Raw genomic sequence first — 23017 nt, forward strand, 5'->3', positions numbered from 1 at the left:
AGGGTACATTTAGTTAGCCATTAAAAAAATATTTTTTTTTATTTTTTAATTTTTAAAAATCAAAAATTAAAAAATAATATTTGGTAACATCATGAAAAGCAAAAAATCAAAATCAAAATAATTATTTTATATGTAAAGTAAAAAATTTTTGTTTTTCAAAATTTATTATCTTTTTTTTTTACTTCCGAACATCTAAAATGTCAAACCAAAAAGTAAAGAGCGCGAACCCTTCTTCCTCGTCGAACTCTTCATCTTTCCATCCCCTTCCTTCCTCTCTTCCTGAATTTTTCTTCCTCATCGAGCTCTTCATCTGTCATTCTTAAATATTGCTTTTTACTTTACTAAACATATTTTTTATTTTTTTTTATTTTTACTCAATAACAAAAATTTAAAAAAATAAAAAATATTTTTTTAAAATTAAAAATTAAAAATTAAAAAATGTAATCAAACGCATCCTAAATGAACAAGGAATTACTTTCCAGCCCTGCCATGCCTCCTCTCTCAAGCAAAGATGGAATAGAACACCAATGACAACATCACAGCAACTGAGACCATCACCCAGCCTGCATAGCTGTGCTTGCTGTTACGGCCTAGGCTAAGGCAGTTGTTCTGACATGTGGATCTAAAAGTCCGCCGAACAAAGGAGCAATCCGTCAGTTGAGCAATGAAGGATCCATAGTGATGTAAACGATACCCCATATTGACTGCCACTGTCATCTGGGCATAGATGTTCGGAGTAACGAGACCCATAGTGGTACATATCTTAGATACAGATACAATACATAGCTCTGCCATACCTGCATACGATACAAAAGAAAATAAATTTCTCTCTCTTATAGAAATCCGTCCTGCCATAACCATAGCGCGGCACATAACTTACAGAAATTTGTTCTTAAAGGAAAGAGAGTATCACAGCAAATGGTTAATCAGTTGGGAAATAAAGTATCACCACAGAAAATTTGTCATCCAGAGCAATCCGACATTTGTAATTTATTCACGAATCACGAACATCACTTGGAGGGGGGCTTTGTTTCCGCTTTGCTCTTGTGCTAATCTGCACCTCCAAGGTCTATGATATTCTCGGTAACATGCAACATTATGGCACTAGATATGGTGGCTAAACATTTGGAACCAACAGAATGGTTTTATTCTCCGTTTCAAACTTCCACACCATACCAGCAGGTCATGACCTGTTGTCGCTTCCCAAACATCTAGAATGACACAAAAATAATTACAGGTCACCAAGATTTGGATATAATAATAAAACCTATAATAATAAGCATCTAATTCTGAATCATATCATAATGAATTTAAATGTTCATGCTCCGGTGAAACTTGATCAAATAGCACCCAACCAACCTCAACGTAACTGTTCGTTCGTGCATTGAATATCTCAGCATTTCCTCAGTTTTGAACGTTAGGGGGCAAAATTTTGATCCAAAAATGAAAAATATTAGGGGGTCAAATTGGGTAACATAAACAAATCTGACATGGGGCATTATAGCTTGAATCTGTCCTTCTACTTTGTGTTGCCTATAGCATCATCTATCCCCTACCAAACTGGATCATCTGGAGCAAACATCATGGATGCATAGCCAAAATTCACTACATCGGATATTTCATGAGAGCTGCACAACAGAAGTTGACAACATCAATCCATAGATATTACTATCAATTGCAAAATCACAATCAATTATTCACACCTAGGAGTTCAGTTATACACCTGGGTTAAACTGAATATGGGGTCGCAGCATAACAGTTAATCTTGAATTCCACTCCAGTGAGCTCTCAAGATCAGTAAATGGGTGTCAACCTAGTCCCAGCCCATCCAAGTAAAATGGTTAACAACCAACACCTTTCACAGCATAAAAGCTTTCGGTATCAGGCCTGCTTTTATCTGCTTATATGGAGGTGCAATCCCATTTTGTCTAATTCTAGTTGTTACTCTCTGTTTTAACTGACCAAAATTATCCAGTCAGCCTACTTAGATCAACATTGCACTAGCTAACAGGGTTAATTGGTGGATCATCTAGTGTTTTTCTCTCCTTTCAACCATTATTGCCTTTCCGCTTAAACTTGTGTTTGTGTATGAATCATCATTTGTTCCCAGAACATTCAACTTATCATTGTAATTGTGAATAGAGTATTCCGACTATTTTACATCTCTTCGGTCTTCATAGATGCACTGCATACATGAACCATGGATATAAACTGCTATCCACTTTGTTTTAGTATTGAGAAAGATACCTGAAGCCTTATCTCAAAACTATTGCACCTGTGCACAGACAACCTGTCTAGGACTATCTTTTAGGGCAAACCTCCTTGGAGATCTATGGCCGTGTTAATTCAGTGTTCAGTTAAACCAATAAGTCTGTTTTATCTTTCATCTTTTCCCCCTCCGATAAAGAAAGCTAACAATAACTGAACTTGTTAGCAAGGCAACCCTGTTGTGAGGGATTGCTCCCATAAATTATGAAGCTCACCAAGGGAAACCATCCCCCTCCGATAAAGAAAGCTAACAATAACTGAACTTGTTAGCAAGGCAACCCTGTTGTGAGGGATCGCTCCCATAAATTATGAAGCTCACCAAGGGAAACCATCCTGTCAATGCATGAATTGTTAAGAACTTCTTTGTGTTTGTCTATGACCTACGATCAAAGCAGGTGCCATTGACCTCCTTAATAGCAGCACCAGTTTTACAGCTGTGAAACTACAAAGCTAATAAGATGGTTTGCAGATCCAAGACCATCATTCTTTGCAGATCCAGGATCATCATTCTTAGCAAAGAAAAAGAATCTTTGCCCATGTTCCATGGCATTATGTAACTCTAGCTATCTGCCAAAAGTTCCAAGGCCGCCAGTCAGCTCTGTCAAAGTTGTCAACTACAACAAAACAGGAGTTTAATCTCACGATATCCTTGGCAATTACTGAACCTAGATGTGCGGTACAATCAAAGTTCAATTTTCAATGGTATTGTTGGTAGTTACAAACCTACAACTAAAAATTGAGGCCTATAGTTACTTCTTTGAGTAAAATCCTTCTATGCACTTTCCCATATAAAGCAGTACAGGCCTTTGGAATGCTTTGTTAGCATAAAGAAATGTACTCAAAGCAATAGAAATGGACTTGCCAGGGGTTTGTCAGGCTGTGTAAGAATCGTCACAGAATCTTAGACACACAATAAGAAGGATAATACCAAAGGCTTCCAAAGACAACCCTGTGGTTTGTATATTGATTATAAACTATAATCATATCATGGAGACAACCCATGCATGTTGATGAAAGTGGTTTATTAAGATACGCTCCAACATTTCCTCTGCTGCTGCAGACAAAATGTTGAGGGTGTCGATAATCTCCAACTAACTTCAGGTAGGAGTTATCCAAACAATTTCACCAATTGAAGTGGTTTAGAAAACCTTTGTGGGTGATGCCATCGTTGGTAATGGTTAATCTTTAGATAGTTTCCATGTTGTCTTTTCAGCTAACCTGGTAACTTCCCATCATAGATATTTATCTTATGAAAGAATAAGTTGGAATCTTCTTATCAATAAAGGTAGATAATACACTTAGTGGATGTTTGATTGGGGAGAGTGGGGGTCTGAAATTGAAATCGGAATGGGTGACTCATATTCCAACCGTTTGGTTGGGAAGAGTCCCATTCCGATTCCGATTTCAGGATGGAATGGGAATGGCTCAATCTATATAGAACTCAATCCCTACTCTCCTCTATGGATTCAAATTTTTATTCCAATTCCGATTCCGATCTCGATTCCGGTCATGAACCAAACGATTCGGAGGATTTGACCATTCTGATTCCGATTTCAAACCATTCCAATTTCGATTCCCATTTCGATTTCGGTTCAAACACCCTCTTAAAGCAATCAGGTCATCACAAATCTACTGTCTTAAGGGAACAATTTAATTTTTTTTCTAAAGATGGAATTTCATATTGTCGTTTATCGAGTGGTTTTCTTGTGGCTATTTTCTGAATTGCAACATTGTCTGACTCAGTGTACATTTCTTTTTTCATTTTTTTTTCCTCTTTAATAGACGCTATGGACCATTGCTTGATGAGCCAAAAGAATGGGCAACATGTTGGACTCTTGGATAGAGTTTGCATCGTATGGCAGGTTAGCACAAAATGAATGCTAAATTGTTGGGCTGAGGGATCACCAATGGGTGTATTTTTGTATGGTTATGTAACTTATGTTTAATTGTGGCAAGTTTACAATATGATTTGGGACGCATAATGCAATGCATAAAGCAAAGATGCAGAAACTAGCACATGGTGTGAAGCTGATAGCCAACACTGAGAATTCTTTTGTTTTCACTGGTTGTTCTGAACTCCTGCAATGCTTAAGGGCTGGTAAAGTAAAATCAGTGTTCTAAATATTGTGTTTCAAGATCAGGAATTTGACCAGAACTTAACGCATACTTGATGCATAAATATTGCAATAACTACAATTAAAAGTCAATTTCAAGCTCCAATCGGTAGATGATGCTACCATGTTCCCAATTTTGTTCACAGCAAGCTAATTAGTTTAGAAAACCAGATAAATCTAGAACTGCGCACATGTAAGTTTATGAAAAAGCATTGAATTTATGGTCTGAAAGCTAGAAAACCATTATATCCACCAGAATTCTGTAGCAGAAATCAACCATAATGGAACAGTGGTGGGACTTATGCAAGAGAAGGAATACACCAAACAGGATAAAGGATCCAGCACCTAGAATCTATCCAATGAGCACTAAACTGAAAAATTACAATCTCAAATTAAATAAGCAAATCTATAATATAGAATAAGAAAGGGAAAAAAAAACCCAATCATGAACCAGCAAGTGGTGGATGGGAAATCATCTCACTTACAAATAGCAACGAATTGCATTGCAAGTATGAGGGCCGTTGTAATAAATATCTCAAAGCAATATCATCAAATTACTGGACCAACCAAATACTGCCAAGTAGAAGAATTGTAAATGTAGGGATATTAGATAAAAATGCTTACAGAATCCAGGAAAGGCCACAAGGAGCATTGCGGCCGCGGCAATGATTCAAAGTAATCATCTGCAGAAATTAACAGCAGACAATCTCGGTCATGAGAAATGCAAACATGCTTTGTAAAGAAACCTTCTCTCATCTTCACTGGAAATCCAGATAGAATATGAACACACTTTAGGAAAATGGGAAAAAATACGATCAAGCGAAGAGTCTATTGTTCATACACAGTCCAACACATCTTGAATCTTCATGGAATTGTCTGATGTGCGAGAAGAAAGATCATCACATAAGCATTGTCAAAGTCCACCAAGTAGCAAAAAAAGGGAAGAGAATTCTGACCTACCCCAATCTTCTTAGTAGCAGTCAAATTATCTGAGAAATTCTTAAGATTGGCCATTGTGATATTTGATTTGCCTGCAACAAAATCCAACGTAATTGAAATGCTACCATGAAATTTCTCTTGTCCCATGTACAAAACAATGGATCCAATGCTAGATACCTTTCCTAAAATATGAAAAATATCATGAAAAATTTATCAAGAGAAACCATAAAAATCGATGATTCAAACAAAATGGTAGCCAAATGGAACATAGATGGCGACGCAGGTGAAGAGTATGAGCAATATAAGAGAGAGCATAAGCTGTGCGTGAATATGAGTACATATGGTGTGGGTAGCAACAATAATAGCAGCTGATGTAAAATAAGAGTACAAGTCTATAAGACCAGCCCAAAGAACTGGAACTACAGTCTACATAGCAGGAAAAGAAGGGAGCAGCGGTCAAACCAATAGACTGCAAATAAATTAAAAATGACAAATATTTATCAATTAAAACAACAAGTGCCACAGCAAGAAACCAAGATTTCGATTATAGAAGAGCTGTCACAGCCCAATAACACCGATTACTGATATTCCAACCCCTATTGTAACTATTGAATGCCCCTAGACGATAGACCTTCTTCATGGAACCAAAACATCTTTTTCCCCGCCTACAATATTCCATCTCAAAAATTAGATCAAAATCGCATCTTGCCAATAAAGCTGTGCCCTTCTGATCACAATCCATCCACTCCAAGAAGCACGCAAAACCGCCTCCTTTAACGAGAAACCAGATACTTGTAGAACCGAGAAAGGAAAAAAAGGAGATGATTCTTAATACGGGTTCTGGGTGAGGCCCAGATGTAGAGAAAGAGAAGCAGCGAGGTTGAGGAGAAAAGCTTTGTGTTCTACGGAATGCCAAACCTTTATCCTTCCTCCAAATGGGGGGGGGGCAACTCTATTAAAAGAAGTTCTCTTGTGACCCTATTCGTAAATCTCTCCATTATAGACAGATCCCATTGAATTTTAGAGGATGTGGAAACTGTTGTTACCTCGCCGGAGAATTATATAGGCTCGTTGGATGACCGGATTTGGCCAACCGCCAACGGGCGCACGTTGCCAATAAATCAAGTGGGAAGCGCTTAGTTTTAGGTCAAATTCCAATATAGGAATTTTAAACAATGCCAGGAGTTTTGGATTGTTGTTCAATTTACCGTTGAGAAGAAAAAAGTGATCAGATAAGTGATAAGTCGGATTCAAAATATATTGTTTTATTATTATCATTATTTTTTTTTGTTATTATTGTTACTATTGATGCAAATGAAATGTTATTTTATTATTGTTGACATTTTGGGAGCAAGCCAAGCAAGAGTGAGCCAGTGAGGTGCTCATCCATTTCCACCACCTCTAGGCTAGTCTTGTCAACGAACTGCATGAAGGGTAGCAAACAAGCTCAAATACGCTTTGCACCAACAAGGTGCACCATTTTGATGCGCGAACAAAACTTATAGACGCATGATCAGATGTGCGAATCTTATACATGATTTCTCATCTACCATTTTGATTGATACTTTGTATTTTGATTTGTACTTTGTATGTTGGTTTAGATGTGCCATCGAATAACAAGCAGTTGATAGCGCACATGGACTTGTTCTTGATATGCTTTATGTTTAAGCCTTTTGAAACAACCGCTATATTTTTAACCATCAGCAAATCAATTTATTCTATATATAAAAATTAGAATGATAAGTCGATATATACGGAATAGCTTCCGAGAAAAATACCAATGAGAACTCAGGATCCTTTATGAATCTTTAATATGAAATATCTAAAAATTTGCCGGTTAATGGAGCCGATTGATTATGTGAGTTGATTACGTCAAATATGGCTAAAATATAAATAGAGTTATGCAGTTCAGAGCATATATAGGTGACCTTTGCTAACATTTGTGCATATGTCCGGCAAATATTCTTTTCATAATGGATGATAATGTGAAAATTCATGATATTCAAAAGATATGAGAAGATGTAGTGAAGCCAATTACTGGAATTCATCAAAGCATTGAAGTATTTATAATGAATATTTATGTTGATCATGTGGTATCTACTACTGCATCCATTATTGATGGTTCCTTTCTCTTTTATTTTTTGGTTGTGGTGTTTGTATTTTTTTATTTTTGTTGCCAGGGAGGGAGGGGGGTGTTCTATTTAAGCCAACAGCTATCATATGATTAAAATGAAACCACAACCGCCAATATTTTAACATACAATAAAATAGTTTTTTAGGTAACATATCAATCATCTCAAATCATCACTATTCTCTATGCTAGGGTCATGAATCTAGTTTGTATATCAACTAGTTCTCCGATAGATGAGAGAAATATCGATAAATATGATATGATGCAAGATAGCCGATATAATTTGGGATTTTTCTTTTTTTATGGGGTTGGGGGTGAATATAATGTATCAAAGCTCGCTTCTTTGATGGTAATTGAAGGCAAATACGATTTACAAGATACTTTATACTAAAATCTTCATGGTGACTTACTTCGGCCTTCAGAAACCATATGTTTTTAAATTTATGAAATAAGGAACTCTCTTGCCTGTGATACTTTACACTGAACCATTATAAATAACAAAAACCATGGGACCCATGTAAATAATTACTTATATAATAAACGAAGGGGCTCTACCGCCCTTCATTTGTTTTTTTTTTTTTAAATTCTAATATATACGATTGAATGTGAAAAAGAGAGAAGTGACAAAGTTCAGAGAACTAGCTTAAAAAAATCAAAAAAAGAATAGAACGAAGAGGCTTAAAATTGGACAGCTACTAAGTCAAGCATGGAGGATGGCTGAGATAGGAATGTATTAGTAAGAGTCAGCATGAAAAGTAGAAGTTCAGAATACTCTAAATACAATAAGAGGTGGGAATATTTATGTCAGAACATCAAATTAAATTTAGGACGATATTGTAATCAACTATTCACCCACTCTTGTAAATTCAAGCTATTTGTTATGGATTTTTTTTTTTTGCTTTTATTCCTCTAAATGAAAGGTACAAGAAGCATTATTTGTGCAAATAAGATAATATTTTGGCAAGCAATGTTCTCGGGGATTAGTGTGTTATGTAAAATTTTTCACAAATACAAATACACTTGCATGCTATATATATATATATATATATATATATATATATATATATATATATATATATATATATATATATGCATATATGTACGAGAAAAGATGATTATCGTGCATTCATTCTAGAATAGAATAATTTATTATATAAAAAAATATACCAAAAGAAATATAGGATATCGCCGGCATCTTGCATAACTCATGTGTGGTAAATAGATGATCAAGGATAACAAATCTCCTTCTCATTGAGACTAGATTACATGGTAAATAAACGAGTACAAAAGAAAATTTTGTATGCTACATGCTTGGCCCTCCAATTTTATCAAAAATAATTTGGATGTGTTATAAACATAAAAAGGAAGTGTATATTATACATAACATGTAATTTAAATTTAATTTTTTTTTTTTTTTGGATCAAATTTTATTGGTTAAACTTTTTAAAAAAAGCCAGCATCCCAACATCTTGGAGGATAGGCGATCTTCGTGCAGGAACAGAACCTCTGCGGTAACGTCGCTAGCATGCTTTTCCGAAAAAAATCCGCCCAAAACGGTGATACCAACCCTGTCCCCTCGGTGTACGATGCCAATGTAACAGTTTACCGCCCCGAGATACGTACCCCTCTCGGTGCATTTGGTGTACAAAGGGCGTAGCGTGAAAGAACGGGCCTCGCGACATGGACGGCAGATGCTATATACGCTTAAAAATTTTTCTATGCACGCGTAGAACCACCGCCTCATGACGTTTCAAACCCGTTCGCAAGTAAGGTCACTGAGTCACTAGTCGGTATGAAAGAACCACCCCCGAGTCCCGATCACTCCAAGATCCGATCCGTTCAGAGTGCCGGGAACCACCGTGGCTTCGCTTTCCGGTGACGCTTTTCTCCCATGGCGAGGCGCGAGATCGACGCCATTCCTCTCTCTAGATTCGGCGTTCTCGTCGCCCAGCTCGAGTCCATCGTCGCCTCTGCCCCTCAGCAACCCCCTGATGCACTTCTCTGCTTCGATCTCCTATCCGAGCTAATCGCCGCCATAGAAGACGAGCCTAAGGTCAGTTCTCTCCCATTTTGTCCTTCTAATCCGTTCTTGATCTCTTCTTGAGCTTTTGTTTCCCGAAAAATTGTGCGAGATGGCATAGATTGACCGAGCATTGATTTCAGATCCTAGGTTTTCGTGTCCTCGCTTGCCAGGTCATAGGTTTCCAAGATTTCTTTAGTCGGTGTAGAGCTTAGGTTTAGAAGATAACAATTTGGTAGTTTTTGCACTCCACTTTGGCAGTTCTTGATGCGGAAGATGGCGTAAATATTTGAATCCTGGATTTCAGGTAGAAGGTACAGTTCTTGCGGTTTTTTCTTGAATAGTTTCGAAATTCTGGGGTTCCGCTAGGGTCTCTTGGTCTGTGAACTCCAAGATGGCAATTCTTGATCTTCAACTGGACTTTGAACTTTATTCTTTTCAGATCCAGGCCACTGATCTGGTTGATAAATATCTCAGATACGTTATAATCTATACCATTCAATTTCACAAAATTGGCTAGCGGATTCATCTAGGGTTGGAGCTCGCAATGCAAGAATCGGTGTGTAGAGAATGGAAGGCTCCATCGCAACTTAGTTGCATCCCTTAGAATTCTAATACCAACTACGGGAAGCTTTTCTTTGCATGTGTGTATATACGTGTATATATAGATACTTGATCTTTATCTTCATTGAAATGCTGTTATGACTATTTTGCCTTGTAGGTTGCTGATGTGAAATGGCAGCTTGCGTTAACCCATATGATTTTTTACTTTTGTTGCAGGAATCTATACAACAGTGGCAAAGGAAGTGTGAGGATGCTCTTTTCTCTTTACTTATTTTTGGGGCTCGTCGCCCTGTCCGGCGATTGGCGTCGTCTGCAATGGGGAGAGTTATTGCTAGAGGGGATGGTATTTCCATATACTCGAGAGCTAGCAGTCTTCAAGGATGGCTTGCTGATGGCAAAAGAAGTGAACCCCTCTCATGTGCAGGTTACAATGCCAAATCCTTGCTTGATTGAGTCTTGGGTCACAAAAAATGGTTATTGTGTCAGAGACTTTAGAATTCTTGATTTGTAGTTCATAGGATTAATTTATATTTTTCTTTTTATTTTTTTCCCATTAGTAGATGATAAGAATCATTAAGGCGATGTATTTGTTTGATAAGATTAGTATTATACAGGTAAAATGAACTTGAAAATTGCCCTCAGTTGTGTAGATATGAGCATGAGTGAAGAGAAAGTCTTCATAATTTGTGAACATAAAAACTCTGCTATATCTGCACCCTTACACTTGTCCATGCCCATTGGACGGAGATGGAGTTATACTACAGCATTATGGTGAATGTTGTTTCATATCTCTAATTCTTTATTGTGGGATTTTCTTGTGGTCAAACTGAAGTGGTGTTGAAATCTAGAGCAGTTGACTGGTACTGATGTTTTTCTGATCATCATAGGGCATGTGCAATGCACATTCCATGGACGCTTTGCATGCAAGATGTTGAACTTTTATCTGCTTATTTGCTTGTTAAGCCAATATTCTCAAGTGGATAGTTTAACAAAACTTTGACATCTATACATAATCAGTGTCATGAAAACTATAATCAACTCCATTAATAGCTATGGCACTCCTCTCTTCCAAATGCTGCTTATCTCATCCATCTTTCGGCATTATTGCATCCACTCACTTTCTTATTATTGGATCTAGATTTCCTTTTGATAAAACCAACTACTATCTTACTTTGAATAGGCATCATTCAATCATATAGTCAATAATGATGAGCTTTCAAAAGCCATTTTCAGGGCAAATTATTATTGTCTTTTTTCAAAAAAAAAAGAGATAAGGATAAATGTTCTATATATTTTATAATTTGTGTTTGGCACCATTGCACTTTTACAGCAGTGCTACTTGTGCGCTGTGAGTTTTAAAAGTTTTGAACAATTGTTATTGGTCTTTAGCCAAGCATAAGTAATTTCAAAGTTGGAATCTTTAGAGCATCAAATACACGTCATATCTTTTATTATTATTACTAATAGATTTTGTGAGCTAGTTGCAGCCTTAAATATTGCACCATATGCATCCATACCTTTAACCTATTATTATATGGGTGGAATTATCTAATACCCCCATAACAGCAAAGACAACCCAGATGACTTAAACATTGAAGCAACCAAGACTCTTGGATGCACTTTCTATTTAAGAATGCCCATGAATGGCATTTCAATAATTTTTTAAAAATCTCATGAATAGACAGATAAAAAAATTTAGATAGTCACTATATTAGACTATGTACACAGTGAAATTAATCTATAATTGGTTGGCATAAACTACCAGGTCCAACTGCGCTGCATCATCATTGATGGATGATGACATGAGATGGTAATTGTTGTTACTTTTGCATGCCAGTATTTACAAAGTTATATTATTAGAAGTGCTTCAATGATCATATAAAGAAAACATTTAGAAGAAATTTAGAAAAGTCACCTAACCAGTTGAGTACTTTTTTTTTTTTTTTGGGGGGGGGGGGGGAGTGTGTGAAATATGTCTAACTAGGAGCTCTCTCTTCCCCCTTTCTTCTATTTTCTCTTTTCCAGAACTTACCCCAACATCAATCAAACAAGGGATATTATCAGCCAATGGATAACTGAATAAGAAATGGTTATTCGGAGTTTAAGGTATGTATTCCCCAGTTAGATATCCGGCATCCAAATAGGGCCCAAGTGGATTTTTTATGGTTACCAAAAACCTCATGCAACGTGACTTGTCCTTCCTGTCTAACTAACTTATCTTAAATAATGATTATTTGCAATTTCTGGCCCATTATCGGTTTTGGGAGACTCAAAAAGAGGTGAAATTCTGTGTATTTTGGGAGAGATTCAGAAAAATGTGGAAGCTGGCATACCTTGCTAGATGAGTAATATGAGTTTGTGAGGGTTTAGCTGCTGTTTTTAACTAGCTTGTACTTATGATTGTGGGCCTTGCCATTGCATAACACAACAATCCAATTAATTTGTTGTTGTAGCACGTGAGACACCCTAGGCATTGTACTAATTTCTTGACAATATGGTATGGGACTATACAATATGGACCGCTATTTTAAATCATTGCCCTTCAAAAAGTTCGTGAATGGCTATAGAGTGGTCTGCTACTAGTCATAAGGTGTTAAGAAAACTATTTTTATTTTTTATTTTTATTTTCTGATTGATCGTTTTTTAAAATTTGATTGGAACCTTTTCATTAGTCCTTTCACTTCTTTTTACTAAGACTGGCCAGAAAAATGTATCAAGCTTTCATGAGTGCCCCGTTTATGTGGAACTTGATAGCCATACCTATTCACATGTTTCAACATTACACATTTTGGATTTTATGGGATCAAGTTTGAGATTTACATTAAAATACATCAATCTGCATTAACTTTAGGGCTGAAAATTGTGATTGACAAACCTTATCCTAATGCTTGCAGTTGCCTTACTATTTACTTCAGTATCTTTCACATATGCTGCCGTGATCATTATTATGGCTATTTATTTTGTACTCTTCCTTTTTTGGAATTAGAATAGTCTAGAAATATATTTGGAATGTAAATAACATAACAAAGTTCTGATGCCCTTCTGCATTCCTTTGTGGAGCCTTCTTTTAGAGTTGGCCATATTATGTTTTAATGGGATAAGGTTCCTTGATGTTGTCATTTGTGCTGAAACAAATTTATATTTTCATGATAGTATATATATGCATATTTTACTTCGTTATTGTCTGTTTTCTTTGTAATGTCTTGTAGGTGCTGCAAAGTGCTTGGGCAAATTGTATCACTTATTTGGGCGCAGGATAACTTCTGGTTTGATAGAAACAACTAGCATTGCAGCAAAACTAATGAAGTTTCATGAGGTAATATATTTAGGGGCTGTTCTTGCTCTTTTTCTTTCACCAGAAATCATTCTTTATCCCTGCACCTGCTTTTGAGAGCATATACCTGGAGTATCATACCCACAATTAATTTCCATTTTTATAAGCTTTGATTTAAAAATTATCAATGTACATTGCTAATTCTTTGGCACTGAGAACCTGTGAATGCTATCTTTTCCATTTTCTTTTATTTTTAGTTTTATTGATAAATGCAGTATATATTTTCATCAAATATGTTATTTTCATTTGCAAACTTTTCTTTTGAAATATGCTATATCACAGTCCTTTTTTCTAAAAATCCAGTGGCTTGTTTCCCTTTCACTTTTCATGATTCCCTTGAATATTTAATTTAGAAGGAGATGTGTGGAAATTCGTGCAGGCATCATATATATTATTTATAACCTTGTGATGTGGGAGTGGAGTTAGGCATTCTGACTGCTGTATCTAATCCAAATGTTATCCTACGAACCTGGTATGATGCAAATGAATGAAAATAAAAATCACAAGCACACAACTTGGGTTCTATTTCTCATTTCTCAAGTTCTAAGTCCCAAATCTGATTTATAATAGTCATATTTTTATGTAAAGTCATATGAGGCCATGAAAAATGGAATACATGGTGTCAATTGTTTTCCTTGATGCTGTAGAAGGGATGCTGACAAGCACAGAACACATGTTAAATAACAAGAAAAGCAATTTTCTTCATCAAGTGAATGATAAGTAATTCTCACAAGTTACGACCATTTTTCTATTATAAAATGAGAAACCATGAACTATTTGATTGTCTTCTTATGTTTCCTGCTGATCGGCAAATCCTTTTATTGAAAAAGGAGGAAGTTAACAGTATTGGTCTAATTTTCTTAAATATTATCTTTAGTAAAAGTTTTTTTTTTTACATCATTTGAATGGATAAAGGGAAGTAATGGAGTTGTCAATCATTTCATTGTAGCAAATGCTTGCTGAGTTGCTGTTATTACTTGAGGTCTTCTTTTAGCATGCTTATATGATTGATGCCCATGTTGCTATTTGTTGTTTTTCATGTTGCTTTTTGGCTATTGTTTCATGTTTATCAAAGATATTACCCTAAGAAATGTCTTTAGTACATGTTTTCATTTTAGTACTGTTTGAACGGATGATTGTAATCATTAGAGTTGTCAATCACTGCATTGTAGCAATTCATGGTGGTGCTACTCTTTCATGTCTTTATTTTGGATTGCTCATATGATTGATATCTTGTTACTTAATGCTGCATGTTGCTTCTTTTCTGTTCTTGGCGAGGACTCTAGCATTGTTGAGGATGCTACGAATGATTTTTTTTTCCTCTTTTATTGAATTATTTCTTTGCTTCCTGGAGTTTTTTTTTTTTTTAAATTTTTTGTCGAGGGCTCATTTTCTTCTTTTTCCTCTCCATTCATTTACTTTTTCAGAATCATTGGCTGTTTAGTACCCTTGACTTTTCTAGATTTTGTAAATGAAAACTTCAGGATTTTGTAAGACAAGATGCAATGCAAATGCTTGAAAATGCGCTGGAAGGTGCTGGAGGCAGTGGTGCTTCTACAGCTTATTCAGAAGCTTTCCGTATCATCATGCGAGTAGGTGTAAATGATAAAGCACTCAATGTTAGACTAGCCGCAGCAAGATGCTTAAAAACATTTGCTAGCATAGGTGGACCTGGATTAGGAATCACAGAACTTGAAAATTCTATTATACATTGTGTCAAGGTATCCACTTCTGTTTTCTTGCCAAATTGATCTTTTTTCATTTGTTTTATTATTTTTTTGGTTCTCAAATATTTAGACACTGTCCTCATTATTGTTGCATTGACTTAGGCTCTTGAAGATCCTGTTCAGCCTGTTAGGGATGCCTTTGCTGAAGCCTTGGGTGCCCTGCTTGCTCTTGCAATGAATCCTGAGGCACAGGTATAACAGCACCATATATGCTGTAAGGGGATTTTGACTTTCAAAATTAAATAATATGTGGGTTTTTATGCTTTGTAGATAAAACAGAGAGGAAAAAACCATCCTGCTCCCGCAAAGAAATTGGATGATGGTTTGCAGAAACATTTAATATCACCATTCATCAGAGGTAAGGTTCTAGGCTCTGAAGTCCTAAGATATATAATCATCAAAGATTTCAAAATGTAATAGTAGGTAATCTGCTAATTAATGCTTCTCAGTGACTATGTTGGAATTTTAAGTATTTCAGAAGCATGAAAATTGAAATAAAATGTGACAAAGAAGGAAGAAAACCAGCAAGTCACAATTCACATAATTTTAGGTATGCCAAACAGGACCTCTATGTACAGCAGTGTATCAAATAATTGACACTAATGTTGTGTGAAATATAATCCATACCAATACCAAATGTGTATATATTTTTTAAATTTTATTTTTGGTTTTTTGTGTGGGGGGCTGTAAAAGATCATGACAATATGACTTAACCTATATTGTGGACTACTTATCAATGTTGAATCTATGTTGCCCACACCTGATGCTTAAACATGGAAATGGGCATGACACTTAGTCCACAAGAAAAAATTCTTAGTTATTGAAAGTTTTGACACTTAGAACTGCACTTGCCACGTGTATCAAGTCCATATAATGTAAGTTTGGATCTTGGCAAGGAGCAGTGTTTGCTGAACCGTTCCGAACCGAACGGTTCAGGCCGTGCCGAATCGTACCAATGAAAAATCAGTCTGATTCCGACATGGAAAACGACGGCTGTCTCGGAAGGAGGGAGAATAAAGAGTGGAAGAGAGAGGGTGGAAGGGGGGAGAGAAGGAGAGGGAGTGGGAGAGGGAGGAGAGGGCCTCCGATGACCATTGGAGGCCGTCCGAGGGGCCCAAGGCAGTGAGGCCATCCGAGGCCAAAGGAGGCCCTCCATCGTCCTGTGCAAAACAGGAGTTCGCTCCTGTTTCAACTTTTTTTTTTTTTTTGGGTTTTATCGTGCGAAGTCGGCAAACCTGATGTTGACTTCGCCTATTTTATTTTATTTTAAATAATTTCAGTTGAGCAGTTTAACGTGGGACTGTTGAAGGATTTTTGCTACTACATCAGGTAGGTGGGCATCTAGAGCTGATGTATTCTATTGTCCTTCTTTTGTAAAGACCTCATTAAGGAGAATATCCTTATTTTCAACTGATGTCCACTCATTCTTAGGTAGCAAGCTGCATAGGCTGCCATGCCTGGACCAGTTATCATACCTTCATAGCAAGTTACCTTCACCTATAATTCGTCGACATGATGCATGAAAAATATCCCAAACTTTGTAAGGATGCTTCCATTGTGAAGAGCTTTTTGAAGGCAAGTGAGCATGGGACAATGGCTCTCCACTTAGGTATCTATTTTGCTAACTATAACTGTAGTTACTTAAAAAAAAATAAAATAGGCGAAGTCGGCAATGGATTTGCCGACTTTGCGCGATAAACCCCCCTCCCAAAAAAAAAAGCCGAAACAGGGGCGAATCCCTGTTTCACACAGGATGAGGGTGGAGGCCCTCCTCTGGCCTCGGCCGCCCTGAGGCCCCTTAGTGCGGCCTTAGACGGCCTCCGGCGACATCTCTCCCCTCTCTCTCTTCTCCCTCTCCCCTTCTCTGCTCTGTCTATTTGGCCTGGCACGAAACGGTATGAAACCGTACCGAATCATACCACCGGCCTGGCCACCGGTATCGGTTTGGCGGTCCTTGACTATGTCAAAAATTGATATTGAAGCATAGTTACTCTACTGGGGGCATTTTGCATGTGGAAAGCAAATTATTTTTAATCTGATAATAAGGAAGCAATTAGGAAATGGGTTTTTAAAAAGATTCCGTATTGTCTGCAACAGCCTAAATATATGATTCCTGCCACAGAGCATTGTATAAATGGTTTATGACATCGTGCGGTCACTATGATGTAGTCATGTTCTATAGAGGCTATATACATCAATGTGCAGCCATGCTTCAGAGTTGTAGTCAAGGATTTGAAGAAAAGGTTGAAGCAGCATAAATTTTTGATGAAAGTAATATTTAAATTATGAAAATTGTCATATTATCAAAGGCTTGACCCTAGCGGGGCACACTTATTGCATTGTGATTCTGAAGCTGACATAAATAGGTTTGAAGGAATTCTTTCCCTAATGTCTATCATTGTAAATTTACCACATTTCGTACAAGTACTTTAGAGTCCATTGATATGTGTCATGCAGAAATATATAATATCATGCTGTCATGGGGAGAATATAATTTTTGCATGCATACAAACTCAAGTAAGATAGTTTCCTTGTATAGGAACATTTGGCAATTGGGGACTCATGAAGCCAGCCCTAAATATTTTTGACAAGGCTTGATAGGCGTGGTTAGGGTCATGTGTACAAAATTCCCTGATCTGTTGAGTTTGGCATGACCCTGCATTGCATTGCTGTTTACCTTTACAGATGGTTATTTTTTTCACTCCAAATTATTCCATGTCTAAATGGTACCAAGTGAATTACCACAAAGGTCAATCCAAGTAAATATCGACTAACTAATTGATGGAAGTAAATGTGTTCTGTGTACAACCTAGAATCAGATTTCTTTGCCATTTTGTTTGCAGAATGTCAGCAGTTAACTGATTTGAATTTGTTCATGTGTTTTCTGGGTCCCATCCCTAATGTCTCCATGCATATAATTGCAGCAAGTGGAGTTCGTGCAAAGGAACAGCGAATTGGATTGGCATTATCATGGGTATTCTTTTTACAGGTATGAAAATTAGATATGTCTTGCTCATAAGGTTGATCTCCTCTATTGATTTATTTTCATTTGCTTGTTTCCTTTTTTTTACAGCTGAGGAAATTGTTCTCATCATTTCATATCTAATGTCCTCTTAGCGTACTTATGGCAATATTCATTTGAACAACACATAATTTCGGGAATGTACATATTTATTTTGATAGTAATAAAGTATGTTCCCTTTTCTTCTGGTGTACTCGTGTGCCTTCTTTATATGCTCAGTAATTGGCATGGGATGTTCTACCTCATTCTTTGGTAATCCAAATTTAGAATTGACCTATCTGTCTTAAAAGTGAGAAAAGTTGAATGCTCTTTCATTTTGGTTTTCTCAGTGTGGATTTTCTTATCTTTAGCTGTCCCAAACAAAAACATGCTCTCAAACCAACGTATTGATGCTGGAAGTGGTCTTTAAGCATCTCCTATTTATTGCAGCTTCTCACATATTCTTAAGTTGTTTCTTGGCTGTGGAGTATCTTTTCATCTTAAGATCAAATGTTGCAGGTCATTCGTGTCAAGTATCATCTCCCAGATAGTGAGCTTCAGAACTTCGCTTTGCTTTCCATGGACATGCTTCAAGGAGATGCTTCATTGGATGCACAAGCATTGGTATTCTCTTTATTGATTTAATTTTGGATCTGCATGTAACTTCAGGTTTACTGTTGTCCATGGATTGATTACTGCTTGGTTCTAATATCAGTGGCACAATCTCAGATGCCCATGGTAAGATTTTCATGGACGTCAAGCATGATAATGCTCATAAATAATGCCAATCAGGTTATAGCAATATATGTGTTTACAATTATGTATGGTTTGGTAGTTATATCTGGAGGCATGTTAACTTTTATATTGCCTTTAACCATACGTGCATACATATGTACGGACACACACACACACACACACACACACACACACACACACATATATATATATATATGTTACCTATATTGTGTATGTGTATGTATGAGTTGTTTTGTCAAGTTTGAAATTTCTTCTTTTTATCATTTTTTTGAGGGACCTTCTTTTTATCAAATTTAAAAGTAAAAAAAAAAAATAAATTGGTATGCATATGCTGTAATGATAATGTAAGTTCCTCTAACTGTAATATAAATTATTTTATTATCAAAATTAACATTGTATCATTAAATTTTCATTGTTTGAGCAAATTTATATTGCATTTCCATAGGGAACTTAAATAGTTTCCTTTGACCCTATCTGATGATTGAATGACATGCCCTTTTGGTACAGAGTCACCTCCTCTCAAAAGCAAACCTGTTTATGAAAATATGTACTTGGACATAAGTGGTACCATACTCATGCATGTATCGTTTGATATGCATGTTGAAAACAATATTATTATGTATTGAACAAGTTACTAATGTGAATGTGAGCTGTGACCTCCAAGTGCTGAAGAACTTGTTCCAGCCACAACTACTTATTTGTAAATAGAGTGAGGTCATAAACAAAGATATCTAATCATTAAACTAATTTGGAACAGTGTCTTTTGTGGATTTTGGTCCATCTATCACTTTGAAGACTGATCCAACTTCTGTGTTGGGATCTTTAATTTATTTTTAGATGGGTGAGCTCTTGTTATTTTTATCTGGATGGAGATATTGTATATTAAGTTATGAGTTTTCTGGAATATATATGATACTTACTGATGTTCTTTGATTGTCTTTGTGTTTCCTTGAAGCTTGTTTCTTCTTGAGTTCATTATCATTGTTTAGTATAAGTATCAATTACTGAACAGGTATAATTGAAATCAAATCTACTGGTTTTACTGCTCAAGAAAAAGAAGATACTAAAATTTTGTCCCCCTTTTTGTGTTGACATACGCTTTTTTATGTTATTGTCATGTAACTAATATTACTAAGCTACTCTTTTGCATTTGAAGGCATGCGTTTTATATATTCTTCGGGTTGGTGTAACCGACCAGATGACCGAGCCTACACAACGGAGTTTTTTAGTTTTTCTGGGAAGAAAGGTTTGTTGTAAGCTCCTTTTTTTTTTTTTTTTGCATGAACTTTATTTTCTGTGTTACTCAAAATAATCAGAGATTCCTTTCATTCTTTATTTCAAATTTGTGATCCACAGTTAGAATCTGCTGATTGTAGTCCAGCAATGAGAGTTGCTACATTGCGTATTCTTTCCTATCTTTTGACTACTTTGGGAGAGGTAAGGGCATAAGAATGTCAAGTTTTTCTTTGCTCGGTCATCGATTCTGGTTTCTCCATGCCTTCTGATAAAATTTCTGTTTTTTTGCCTATTCAATGTTATGCATATGGATCATGAAATTTCCAAAAGCTAACACTTTTTAAATGCATTTTATATGCCAGAAATATGCTCGGGTGCTTAGTTTCACCCTTCATCTTTTATTTTAAGACAATAACTAATATTTAGAAGTTTGAGCCTATGACAATGCACCTAATGTAATTGAATTAGCCTATTGCACAAAACTGCTACTTACTAAGGTCATTATTAGTATATAGTGAACAATAGAGTGCTGGGAACTGTTACATGTTTATAGACTGACATATTAGTCCCTGTCAACTGAAGAAAGAAACCAACGTAAATAAATCTGGGTGTCCAAGAAATTTTCTGAACTGAAACAAAACGTAACATAGACTATGAAGCACGACTGGGCAGACAAGTCGTCATTCTAGCTGCAATTATTCTGAAATCTGAACCGTTCAATTCTTTCAAGGTCCTGTTGGCACACTGATCTCCTTTGATCACATTGTCGATCTCAATTATGTGCCCATTGTGTCTTCCTTCAAATATGTGGTGGGTGATCCTCCAAGCTAACTGCACCATTAACATCTTGGCAACTAAATTCTTGATCCTATCTGTACCTTTCTAATGCCTGCAAAAATTTTCACAGCATATTTATGCTAACTTGCATGCTTAAAGGCATTATTTTTGCTATCAACACCTTACCTCCATATATGATATCACCTCACTATTTAGCTTTACCTCTTTCCCCTTATCATACATCCATCTTTGTTGCTGTAATTACAAAATCTAGAGTATGTGCTTAAGAAGAATTCACATAAAATACTGTAGCATATGATATCCTGGATTGAAGGATGAAGGGTCACTAGATCCAATAACACTGACCTACCTCTCTCTTCTGGTGGTAACTTAAGAATCTGCATACACCTGTATGTGGCATATTTATATTGCATAGAATACGATGGCACCTTCTTTTAATTTTTTTTCCCTTCTTAATATGAGTCTCTTTATTTGTGTACTTGTATATCCGTCAGTCAGCCTGTGCGACTTGCGCTCTGAGATCATCAACATCATGGATCTAAGCGTCAGTTGCTACGGCATGCCATGACAAGAGACATACCATGATAGTGCTTTACCAGCATGTAGTATGGGCATGACATTGCCTACATGCCAATTCTTGGCTTGCTGGCATTCTAGTCCGTGCCGGGAACTGGCACAACATGGTACCGTGCTGACTGTGCTACGCCAGCACATGCGCGATCTCATTCCTCGGTCAACAACTCAACATTGATATGGAAACCCAAGTCTGGATAAACTTCTTTTTTTGCCTTTGTAATTATGGATTTCACTTTTGTCTCACCTAGTTTCGTCAATCTATTCAGTGGGTCAAAACCTTTTGACTTGTTATTGTAATTATTGTTGTGCATTTGAACAATTATAATATCTCTATAAAAAATTTTCATTTGTTAACCTATGCATTCTCCAAATTTTTTGGCTATAGTTACTGTTGTATATTATTACATGGTACCATTGATTCAAAAATTGGTTGACCAGGCTGCTACTAAGACAATATAAAACTGAAGCAATTTGGGGTTTGACATGTTGCAGGTTCCAGTTGAATTCAAGGATGTTCTTGATAACACAGTTGTTGCAGCACTGTCTCATTCTTCATTACATGTAAAGTTTTTGCTGATTTTTGGTCTAGGCTTCATTAAAATGTTCAAAATCCAAATTTTGGTTACTAGTTCAATCCCAATCTTAGTTACTCTCTCTTCATTGATAGCTAAATACTTAGTATAGAAATGTTGTCAATGTGTCCACAATTCTTTAGAAAGCAACAAAGATGGCTGATTTTTGCTGTTTGCCATTATATCTAATTTTTCATTTTATCTGTTCCATCCACAACTAATTTGTGTATTACTGAAGTTATCTATCATTTTTTGGGTGCTTCCATTTTTACTAGGTTCTTGGATATTATAGGAGTTCTTATGAATCAATTATTTCTTGAGGTTATGTTGATGCCATCTGTTATAAGTTTCAGCTTTGTCATTGTTGTCCTTGTTCATATGAGTGATAATAATGTTCCTAGTAGTTGTGTTGCTATACTCTTTTCTTATTTTTGTTGATTTCATAGGTCCGTATAGAAGCTGCTTTGACATTGCGTGCGTTGGCAGAAGTTGATCCTACTTGTGTTGGTGGTTTAATCTCATATGGTGTGACAACATTACATGCTTTGAGAGAAAGTGCACGGTTTGAAAAGGTAGGGTAGGGGTGCTCAGAATTCTACCCATTTGCATTGTCTGTGTTTATCTTCACTTTCTTCTTGTTAAGATTCTCTTATAGTCATTAATTGTATAACATCCTGCATACTTCCGTTTTATTGGTTGAATCTTCCGTTACATAATTTATAGATTTTCAGCCTCAAATTTATTAGTTTGTAGCTCTATGCTTCTTCATGTTATCCAAATCATGTTATGAGCAATTTAAGTGACGGTAAAGACTTCCATATTACAGCAACCATTAATGATAAGTAAGCTCTGATTTAGAGGCTTCTTTCATGACTGATATGGGTCATATTTCTCATGTATATAAGTTAATTGCTGGCACTTGTACAGCCATGTTCCAAATATATCGATTTCTTTTAATGAGGGAATATCTTTTAAAGTACT

General features: G+C 36.2%; 1 protein-coding gene and 1 long non-coding RNA gene across 6 annotated transcripts in view; one reads left to right on the forward strand and one right to left on the reverse strand.

The window, feature by feature from the left end:
- Positions 1-461: 461 nt before the first annotated feature.
- Positions 462-6460, reverse strand: LOC109505498 (uncharacterized). 5 transcript variants are annotated; one of them, XR_012134745.1, is made up of 4 exons: positions 5224-6322; positions 5007-5065; positions 950-1211; positions 462-797 (listed from the first exon to the last, which is right to left on the reverse strand). It is a non-coding gene; the product is annotated as an uncharacterized lncRNA (long non-coding RNA). The 5 variants fall into 5 exon arrangements; XR_012134739.1 differs by lacking the exon at positions 462-797 and adding an exon at positions 6368-6460 and having other exon boundaries at positions 809-1211; positions 5224-5413; XR_012134737.1 differs by lacking the exon at positions 462-797 and having other exon boundaries at positions 809-1211; positions 5224-5258; positions 5343-6321.
- Positions 6461-9220: 2760 nt separating this feature from the next.
- Positions 9221-23017, forward strand: part of LOC105039381 (protein SWEETIE) — a 123433-nt gene continuing 109636 nt past the window's right edge. Inside the window, exons 1-12 of the mRNA XM_073244211.1 lie at positions 9221-9505; positions 10253-10460; positions 13246-13352; positions 14855-15091; positions 15200-15289; positions 15368-15455; positions 18022-18086; positions 18618-18722; positions 20011-20100; positions 20211-20291; positions 21957-22025; positions 22483-22608. Of these exons, the coding sequence (XP_073100312.1) occupies positions 9344-9505; positions 10253-10460; positions 13246-13352; positions 14855-15091; positions 15200-15289; positions 15368-15455; positions 18022-18086; positions 18618-18722; positions 20011-20100; positions 20211-20291; positions 21957-22025; positions 22483-22608 (1428 nt within the window). The 5' untranslated portion in view covers positions 9221-9343. The remainder of the gene's footprint in view (positions 9506-10252; positions 10461-13245; positions 13353-14854; positions 15092-15199; positions 15290-15367; positions 15456-18021; positions 18087-18617; positions 18723-20010; positions 20101-20210; positions 20292-21956; positions 22026-22482; positions 22609-23017) is intronic.

The sequence above is a fragment of the Elaeis guineensis genome, chromosome 1 (assembly GCF_000442705.2).
Source record: "Elaeis guineensis isolate ETL-2024a chromosome 1, EG11, whole genome shotgun sequence".
NCBI classification, from domain to species: Eukaryota; Viridiplantae; Streptophyta; class Magnoliopsida; order Arecales; family Arecaceae; genus Elaeis; species Elaeis guineensis.